Below are 10,437 nucleotides of genomic sequence, written 5' to 3'. Positions count from 1 at the left end.
AACTTTTGTACTAGATTAAAAGCATTACGTATTCTTTAGTAATCATCTCAAGATACATTCCTTTGTATTCATCATCTTTCAACTCATCAATAAAATCATATTCATTCTTCAAGTTTATTTACGGGATTCAGCCCACGATTCTCATTCATCTCTCTTGACCTAACCTAAATCTAAGAAGTGAAACCTTGTCTCTCACAATGTGTTCCTAATACATTATACATATACATAAAATTTGCTTAATGAATCAGTAATCAACTGCTGGCCGCACTAAGTACGTCCGCAAGATACATAAAGAGAACGTGCTCTCATTAAGGTAGATAAGAAATTTGTTTCTTCTTATGCAAGCAACTAAGAGAAACATGCTGTCATGTGCATGTGAGCATGTCGTATATAATCCTTGTATGCATATACATAATTTAGAAGTCAGCATTCGGAATTCGGATTATCGTCACATTTGGTCGCTTAATTTTTAAGTAAATAATATATGACAATTTTTTCAAATAGTTATTTCTTTTCTCTGGAGGATAGGATTTTTCTACCATACATTCTTCTTGTAAAAAAAGATGTTTTCTCGGCGTTGCCGAACATTGGTTTCAACTTTACCACTAGTTTGTTATCTTGCGTACCGGTCTGTACGGGGCCAGAAGATGCAACCGAGATTACCATATGTTGTCTTGCAGATGAGAGTTGGCCTTCAACATCATGTGACTAAGTTTCAGCTGCCCACTTTTGTCGGGAATGCTCTATCGACACATCCAAACTTTGTCTTGAATTCACAGTCATCTTCTTTGGAAGACCTATCTTTCTTAATGTGGCTTGTTATTGTAGTTTATGCTTTTGATTTAAGAGGATAGATCATTCCTCTTATGTTTGTACCGAAAAAAGTTAGATGAATGAAAGTTGTGTTCCGAAAAAAAAAAAACTAAAATATTCCATTTTATTTTGAAAATTTTAATTTTTTATTTTTTAAAATTCGAAACCCTATCCTCAAAATTTTAGCTTTAGCTCTAAATCTTAAGTCTAGATTAGTTAACCCTAGGAGATAAATGTATTTTTATTCTTTAATAAAAAAAATTTAGTCATTTTCTTTGAAACCTATTTTTGTGACAAAAACTTAAAAAATACTATCGTATGAGACAATATATATATATCATGTGATTTATGAAATTGTGTATTCGTTTTCTCGAATCAGTTTCGGATCCAATTATCAAGCGAAGCCAAAATCTCTTCAGATTTTAACATTTGTTATGTTTTTTTTTTTTTGGTCAAATCATTTGTTATGTTTCTTAATATTTTGAATTTAAGATTTAAGTTTTAGTTTGGTTAAGAGTTAAGACTAATTAACTAAATAAATAAATTAGTATTAATTCCTGTTGAAATGAAGAAGAAAATAGAACCAAGAGTAAATGAGTTAGTTCAAGATCAACCGAGAGTTCATCAAGAGAAGCCAATGATCCATTGTTGAAGTTGAATCATGGACAACAAATCGTGGACAACAAATCGTGGACACTTGACCATGGACAATAAATAGTGGACAGCTGAATTGTGGACAGCCGAATCCAAAGTTCTCAAATATGTTTAAGCTTCAAGTAAACTAAGTTTGGATGCAAAGGGTTTATTTCTGGTCAGAATTGGACAAGAAGAAATCATATGGGAGCTTGGAGAAGCAACCAGATTTGTCACTATCCAACCATGAAGAATGCACCTTACTCATGTCACTTTCACTCAAGCAGACTGTGCCATCCTCTCTTATGTCCCTTTCTCCTCATCTGGTTGTGCATCTCCTTGTCCATATCCTTTTGGCCTCTTCCAATTCCCCATTATATTAGTTGTTTAGTTTTTTCCTGATTTAGTAATTGTTTATTGTAAGTGATTGTCTATTTAAAGACCTTCACCATCTCTTGTAACACCAACTAGCATCAATATACAAGTTTCTTTCAGTCTAAATTCGTGACTCTCTCTCTATCTTGTGTCTAAACAATATTCACAATGTAGAGAGTTAAGCATTATGGTTTAGAGGTTGTCTTAACTCCTTCTCTCTTAAGGCAGCCTAATACTTATAAAATTCATTCTAAACTCTTCTTTATCTCTTCTTAACTCTAGCTTACTGATTCTAAATCTCATTCATCTTAAGTGCACAAACTCTAAAGTGTTGTGTTACTTCTAAAGGATTAGATTCAAACTAGAGATTCTAGAGATTCTCTGACTTATATAATTAGTTTACTATTTAGGATTCTTGGTTATATTTATGCTTTGTGTGAGGATTCAATCACAAGTTGGTTGTCTCTGATCTTTAATGGTGAGTTCCTGTTGTGTGGTTGAAGGGGATTCTGTTACAAGTTAATTGAATACTCTCTTGGCATGAGACAAACACTCATGAATTCCAACAATTCCTTGAGCGTCAACTTTTTTTTATCTGCAAGGACGTTAACTTTTCTTCCAAGCAATTTTTTGTACCAACGTAAAACGCCAAGAAATTATACAAAGGTTCATGTCTCATTCCACTGTTCGAGAGCCATCTTTCTTGACAGAAATCTTCTGCGTCATCTTCCCCAAAAGAATCTCATCATCCCCAATGCATAAATAGAGACTACTGTCTTCCAATTTGCATAGAGAGCTTTTGAATTATCTTTTTTTTTAGAAAGAATATCTCTTTTGTTAAAGAAAAGATAATAAAATATATATTCCGCCATTCACAAGTTTATAAATGATGTCTCACTCTGTTTATTTACCCACTTGTAAACACTGTTTTTGCTGATTTTTTTTGTTGATATATAATTTTGACATTTTGATTAATTTTTTTAAAAAAATAATTGCTTTTGATAGATTTTTTATTTTTTTATAATTGGTTTCGATTTGAAAATATTTAATACTATTTTTTTAGGGTAAAAATCTCAGGACCGATTATGTTATTAACCACTCGGACATAAATATGAAAAATGATCGTAATGGAGACATATTATGTTTTATTTTTCAACGAAAATATGCAGCTGTTACACGAGAAACTACAGGTTTTAAAGCTTCTCCAAAGCCAAAGTATAAAACCCATGTCAATTAATATGTAAATAGAAAAAGATTAAAAATAGTCAAGAGGAAGAAGAAGAAGAAGGAATGAAACCAAGAAAGTTACATAACATAACATGGAGAAGTTCTTTGAATAATGATGATGGAGCATTTATGCATATATGATAAGAGATCAGGCATATATGAATCTAGAGAGCACGACTTTTGATGATGTCAAAACTCATCTCACTCGGGTCTGTGGCTTGTAATTCCACCTGAATACCATCCAATTCTCTTTTGAACCTGTCCTTTGAGCTCGCATACACCATCTTCATCCTCACCCTCGAAGAATCAGGTGACCTACGAATATACATGCATCATCCATAATCCCTAATGTGTATATGTTTCATAATATGTGACCATGACATGTATTCTACTGATTTATGCTCTTTGCCGGTGACCTACGAATATATATGCATCATCCATATTTCTTAATCTATATAGGTTTCATAAGTCATAACATGTGAGTATGTGACCATGACATGTATCTACCACTCAAATCCGCATAATGCATGTTTTTAATAATAAAGAATAATATATGTTTTATAGCATGAAAAGTATGTATGATGAGGGGTTTTGTATTACCAAGCTATGAAGAAGATCTTGCTCTTCTGGCAATTCTCGTTAGTGGTGAAATCGAAGTCATACACAGCGTAGCGGCACTCGTTAGCCGGTAGGGAATTTGAGAAATCGTCATAGTTCTCCTCGGGACTTCCAAGCTTTTCAACCACCACTTGTTGTCCATCTATCCTGAATATTATGAACCTATAGTTTCTCTTAGCTTTTAGCTCCAAAAACTTGAGCTTACATTCGTCTTCCACCGCCATTCCTGACGCCGAGTTAGCCTTTTTAATTCACATAAAACATAAGTTTAGTGTAGAAACTTAAGCTTATGATTGTACACGGATAAAGCGTAGTTCAAGATTACGATTGTTTCAGACGCCAATTTCTATGTTATATACAAGAAATGAAACCATTATAATAAGTGAACAACGCCACTGATGAATCGAGGCATGACAAGAAACAATTTTCAAACATCTATAACACATTTTCACTACAAAGAGAATGAGAAAGCATACCATTGCGTTCGGTTGATGGAGGTTAACCTAAGACACCAATGAGATTAGAGAAACGGAACTTCTAGTTATGTTTTGTTTTTGTCCACTTTTGTGAGACGAACAACAAGAAAATGAATTTTTTGGGGAAGAAGAGATTCTTAATTTTTGATTTGAATAGGCCAATGGAGAATAACTCGGACAACCATTAATGCCTCTCTTACTTTAAGATCAACCTACACCTTTTTCAACTCCTATCCTTCAAATCGCCTAACCACATCCATTCTTCTCGGAAAATTTTCCAAGCTAATTTTAGCATAGTTACATCTTTATCCATCAATATTGAGGACTATGTCTAGCGTTTGGTTTGACAAAACCATTTGCAATCTGGTCTGTCTGGTCGGTTAAGAGATATTCCGATATCCGTTCGAATTTAGCATTTTTGGATTTTTTGTATTCAGTATGTTAGTCCTGTTCGGGACTGATTGAGCTGATAATACTTTGGGTATATTTTATATTTATGTCTAGTATTCATTTTGAATCCAAAGCTCATTTTGGATTCAGTTAATAACACACATGGTTCATATATTTGGGTTTTCGGGTCAAAGTTTTTCAAGGTTAATTAGTGTTTTTCAAATTCTAGGCTTTTCAAACTCATTCAAATTTGGTTAATGATAATTCTAGTTCATATACATTTTAGATCACACTACAAAATCTATTTGTGTAAATCTTATTTACAGTCCAATTGGATTTTTTGCTCAGGCCTATAAGAGATTATCTGAAACAGAAGTGGCACTGTGGTTCACTGGTTCCATTACATGCACTGTTGTTAAACTCTAAATAGCAAATTGTCCCAACACAAACTCTAGAGGAAGATAGAGAACAACAAAAGTCTGATATTTTCCCTACAAAATTGATAGACCCTTTAGATCCTCTTGTATCATCCAAAGAAATTGACAACCTTCGGACCTTGTTTCTTTTCCGGGATGCTCTTCTGATCTAAATCATCAGGTGTAGTAGCATCGGAGGTCTTCAACTTCTTGCTGCTTTTAGGCTCTTCATAGAAATCGTCCTCAAGATCATCCCCACTGAACTTGGTGAGTTTGCCTCTTGGTGTAGCATCGAACCCTGTCGTTTCATGCAAGGGACAAAGTTATGGTCTTTAAAAGATATATAAAGAAAACTGCATCGAATCATGAATTAAAAGGAAATATTACTTGATCTCTTAGTTGGAGCAGAGTCTCTGTCGAGTTTATCAGGGCAGTCTTTGACGAGATGAGCCACACTACCACACACTTTACAACACCCACCCTACAAAAGAAAACCACATCAAAATCATATTGCTGAAAAAAAGTAGAAACTCATTCTGGTTTTGAGTAATGTACCATTGGGTAGACTCCATGCTTGTTTTGTGGGCAGTTCTTGCTTATGTGCCCTTGTCCCTTGCATATGAAACAACTTGCAAATTTCGTCCCTCCTACAAAAGTATCAAAACAGCAAACCAAATAGAATCTAAGTGACAGATGAATATAGTACAATCACAACCAAAACATTATAGACCAGTAACGTTAAGCATAACGTTCAAAAAATTGGTCTAGGCGCCGCCGCAAATCGATTTTACTAGAACGAGTTTAAAAAATTCGAATTAGACATTCAAAAAATCGGTCTAGCCACCAGACTAATCAATAATCTCATAAATAAATGTCTAACTACAGCCTAGCATTTTTTTTTGAACATTGCTGTTAAGTCTCCAATCAACATGAACCACGTGTTATATAGCTCATCAGACAAGATACACAGAGAGATTTTACCATCTACCAAAGGATTAGGACAATGAGAAAGTGAATGGCCAGTATCTCCACAGTTGTAACACAGCTTCTTCTCGAAGCTGCTCTCATCGCTCTTGTCCGGACAGTTTTTAAGACTATGCCCTCTCCTTCTACATTGCAAGCATATCTACAGACAAAACAGAACAAACGGGTCAAATCTACAAACTCGATCAAAACCAAAGAAGAGAGGAAGGAAGCAAGAACCTTGTTTCTCTCCCACTCAGACTTCTCGGGGCAGAGCTTAGCAATATGAGTTTTGGACTTGCAGATATAACAGCCTTCTCCAGGTTTCATACCAGGGACGCGGAGAGGATGCCTCGTGGAGGAGGAGCCTTTTCTATCGGAGGAAGAGGTAGGTTTCTTTTTCTTGAACAAGCTCTTCTTCTTCTTCTTCTTGTTTGGATCCTTTGGAGGCGTTGGTTCTGGTTTGGGGAACTCCTCTGGGTGAGCTTCCTTGTACCTCTTACGCGCAAGTCTTTGTCTTTGGCTCACCATAGTTGAATACAAAAGAGAGAGAGAGAGAGAGAGAGAGACGATTGGCTTCAGTACGCGGCGGCGATAGAGTCGGTGAAGAGGAAGAAAGACGAAGTCGGCTTTGTCAAAGAGAAGCTCTTACTAGGGGTAACAACGTTGTGTTGCTTCGAACGGGCTGGGCTTTATTCGGCCCAGTTATAAATAGGCCCAAATGTTTCTTATACGTAAGAAAATCATTAGGCTTTTCAGATTTTTTTTTTTTTTTTTTTTTTTTTTTTTTTTTTTTTTTTTAATTTGTGTTTCTTTCTTGCAACCAAAATAAATACTATTTTGTTGTATAACTGTAAACTCGAATCTATATAAACGGTCTACGGCATTAGGTTGTATACGAGCATTCACTCAGTGCTAGTTTATCTGATATTTGACATTGGTGTGTTTTGTTGTTGTTGGAGTGAAGCAGGGGTGGGCGTTTCAATATCTATTCGAGTTTGGTTCGGATCTATTTTTTTTTTTTTTTTTTTGGGCAAACCTTCATTATATAAATTCAAACAACATAGTTATTCCATGAAGGAGGAGTTACAAAGAGAAGACATGGCTGATTTAGCTAAGCCATCAGCAACTACATTGTTCACACGAGGAGTAAAAGTAAAGGAGATAGAGGAAAAATTTCGACTCAACACCGAGATGTCGTAGAGGAGACTTTTCAGAGCCACCGATGAAACATTTGAGTTGATCAAGGTGACAAGGCTTTTGCAATCCGAGAAGACTTCTAGATCACGGTAGCCTGCATTTGCTGCAGCTAGTAGTGCAGATTTAATTGCTTGGGCTTCTGCTGCTATAGCAGACACCACACAGCGACGGGAAGATGTTCCTTTATAGAGTGGAGTCCCTAGCTTGGTTTGGAAAGTCCAACCCAGCCCGCAATTACCATTGCTCTCCTGCCAAGCCGCATCAGAGAAACATTCTATCGAGAGAGAGTTACCTGAGCCTCTTGTAAGGTGATTGATGGGGTTATGGTGGTCAATCTGTGGACAAGATCGTGGTTTTTGCCGAGGGAGCTGCGCTTTGGACCAAGCAAGAGCATCTATGGAGGGAGATGGTTTAGAGAGAGACGGTGTCAGATCCCAGACTTTGGCTGCGAAGGGGCAATGAAGCAGAACATGGATCTCGCTCTCCACTGCTCCACATCTTTTGCAAGCTGTATCAGAAGTCATTCCTCTGCGAGAGAGGGCAGAGCCGACGGGAAGTGCTCCGCTTGCTGCTTTCCAGAGGAAGAGATTAAGTTTGGGGGAGCATTGCAGGTTCCATACATTTCGTTTCCAAGCAAAAGAAGGGGAAGGTAGGTCAGGCGAGGCCTGTAACTTTGCAAGAGCATATCCCGATCTTGTAGAGTAGTTGCCACTCTTCTCTGGGAGCCATTGTAGAGAGTCTGCCATGTCCATTTGGCTCGGGACCAGCTTCCGAATGGTATCCTCATACTGAGGCAGGTGGGTTCTTATTGCTGTGACGTCCCAGTCGAGTGAGACAGGGGAGATGAGATCTATAACACGCAAGGTTTTGTTATCAGCACACGGGGGACCTATAGGACGCAACGGTGAGGAAGTAGAGAGCCAAGGGTCCTTCCACACGTTTATATTTTTCCCGTCTCCTACCACCCAGCCGAGCCCCAGTTTCAGTACTTCTCTACCAGCCAAAATCCCTCTCCATCCATGAGAAGCTGAGCTCGGGATAGGACAATCCAAGACGCTGATGGAGTGGCAATATTTTCCCAGTAATGTTTGCCCCAGTAGAGAGTCTGGTGATTGGAGCAGCCGCCAAGAGAGCTTTGCAAGAAGCGCATCGTTGAAGACCTCGATATCTCGGAATCCCAATCCTCCCGCTGATTTTGGGAGGGTGAGTCTTTCCCAAGCAACCCAACATAGTTTCTTAACCGCTGGAGAAGAGTCCCACCAAAACCTTGTCATTGCCGATTGGATTTGTTTACATATGGATTTTGGGAGTTTAAAACAGGACATAGCATATGATGGCATGGCCGCCAAGACAGTTTTGAGAAGAACTAGCTTCCCGGCACTCGATAAATACCGAGTAGACCAGCTGTGTGAGCGTTGCCGAATTCTATCCACAATGCTGGCAAATATGTCTCTCTTCTTTCGGCCAAAATGTTCGGGGAGGCCTAGGTACTTGCCCATTCCCCCATCGTTTGAGATATCCAGTGCCTCCCGAACTCTAGCTTTCACTTCAGGTCTTGTCTTCGCAGAGAAGGTGATTGAGGATTTGGCTTTATTTATACATTGACCCGAAGCCTGTTCGTATCTGGATAAGATGGAGAGGAAGGTTGTGCAGCTGGTGACATTTGATCTACAAAAGAACATAGTATCGTCCGCGAACAGTAGATGATTGATCGGGGGACAATTCCGAGCTACTTTCACACCCTGCAAAGAGCCATTCGCCTGCGCTTGGAGACAGTGCGAACAGTAGATGATTGATCGGGGGACAATTTCGGGCTACTTTCACACCCTGCAAAGAGCCATTCGCCTGCGCTTGGAGACAGAGACCCGAGAGGACCTCCGTGCACAAAATGAAGAGATAAGGAGAGAGGGGATCACCCTGTCGCAGGCCTCTGGTTGGTAAAACGAAGCCTTGGGGAGCGCCGTTGATAAGGAAGGAATAGGATACAGTGCAGACACACTTCATAATCCAAACGATCCATATTTCATGGAATCCAAACCTCTCTAGCACTTCCCGAAGAAAATCCCATTCAATCATGTCATATGCCTTGCTCATATCTGTTTTGATGGCCATGGCGCACCTAACCCGGGCTCCCGAGGTGCGAAGGTAATGAAGGATCTCATGGGTAATAAGGACGTTATCCGAGATAGCTCTTTTGGGAACGAACGCCGACTGGTGTACAGAGATCAAGCGGTCCAGCATTGGCTGTAATCTCTTTGTGAGGATCTTTGCAACAATCTTGTACTGAGTGTTACACAGCGCAATGGGTCGGTAATCTGACACCCGCTTTGGTCCAAGCCCCTTGGGGATGAGACGTACATGGGTTTCGTTTTGCCGGTTGCGCAGAGAACCAGAGGCAAAGAAGTTCCGGATCTCCTTAGAGACGTCATCACCAATGATATCCCAGAAGCTTTGATAAAAGCCTGCTGAGAAACCGTCAGGCCCAGGGGCTTTGTCGGCGTGAATAGCGAAGACGGCTGCTTTTATTTCCTGATCATCAGGCAGGGCAATGAGGGCTTCGTTCATCTCTGGTGTAACTCGTGAGGAGATCGCCTCTTGAACTACTTGTAGCTGACCAGTTGAGGAATAAGCGAAGAGGTCTCTATAGTAATCCGCAATCGTGTTAACAATTTCTCCTTCCTTGTAAAAAGCCAGGCCCGCTGCATTCTCAATGACAGAGAACCTATTTTGAGCTCGTCTACCCCTCGTGACTGCGTGAAAGAAGCTCGAGTTGCGATCACCGCTGTTAAGCCACTGGATACGGCTCCTTTGTCGCCAGAATTTTTCTTCCTCTTCATAACACTCGAGAAGTTGTGCTTTTAGATCATCAATGGAGGCTTGGTCAGGGGTGGTACGAGAGAGTTCCGCCTCCAGCACATTTTGGAGGTTTAAGACTTGGGCTTTGGAGGTAGCATTCTGTGCTTTTGGCCATTCCACCAGTTTAATTCGTACCCTGTTGATCTTGGTAAGGAGAGAGTCTTCGCCAGAACTCTTCCAAGTGTCATCGATCAGGGTTCTAATCTCAGGTTTACTGCAAAGGCGTCTGTCAAACCTGAAAGAACCCCGCTTCTTTGTCAGGTTTTGGTCGAAGTAGGTGAGCACTGGCCTGTGGTCTGACCCTTCAAATCTCAAGTACTCACAACGACCAGCCGGGAACAGTTCAGACCAAGTGACATTGGCCATGGCTCTATCCAGTCTAGACTGGATGAAGTGATTATAGCGTGTCCCGCGCCAAGAGAAAGCGTTACCGAAGTGTTGCAGATCCCATATACCATTCTGGGTAACGA

At 39.6% G+C, this 10,437-nt stretch overlaps 2 protein-coding genes across 2 annotated transcripts; both read right to left on the bottom strand.

Annotated features, from left to right (window-relative positions):
- Positions 1-2,991: 2,991 nt before the first annotated feature.
- On the bottom strand, positions 2,992-4,319 carry LOC106329316 (actin-depolymerizing factor 12-like). Its single transcript, XM_013767957.1, has 3 exons — positions 4,143-4,319; positions 3,649-3,908; positions 2,992-3,363 (listed from the first exon to the last, which is right to left on the bottom strand). Exons 1-3 carry the CDS (start codon positions 4,143-4,145, stop codon positions 3,213-3,215), a joined length of 414 nt encoding a protein of 137 aa, XP_013623411.1. The 5' UTR covers positions 4,146-4,319; the 3' UTR covers positions 2,992-3,212.
- Positions 4,320-4,885: 566 nt separating this feature from the next.
- LOC106329315 (uncharacterized protein C683.02c-like) lies at positions 4,886-6,566 on the bottom strand. Its single transcript, XM_013767956.1, has 5 exons — positions 6,152-6,566; positions 5,930-6,074; positions 5,504-5,595; positions 5,336-5,429; positions 4,886-5,246 (listed from the first exon to the last, which is right to left on the bottom strand). The coding sequence occupies exons 1-5, from the start codon at positions 6,440-6,442 to the stop codon at positions 5,059-5,061; spliced, it is 810 nt and encodes a 269-aa protein (XP_013623410.1). The 5' UTR covers positions 6,443-6,566; the 3' UTR covers positions 4,886-5,058.
- Positions 6,567-10,437: the final 3,871 nt, after the last annotated feature.

The sequence above is a fragment of the Brassica oleracea genome, chromosome C3 (assembly GCF_000695525.1).
Source record: "Brassica oleracea var. oleracea cultivar TO1000 chromosome C3, BOL, whole genome shotgun sequence".
Classification (NCBI taxonomy): domain Eukaryota; kingdom Viridiplantae; phylum Streptophyta; class Magnoliopsida; order Brassicales; family Brassicaceae; genus Brassica; species Brassica oleracea.
This window is presented reverse-complemented; position numbering and strand designations above follow the sequence as displayed.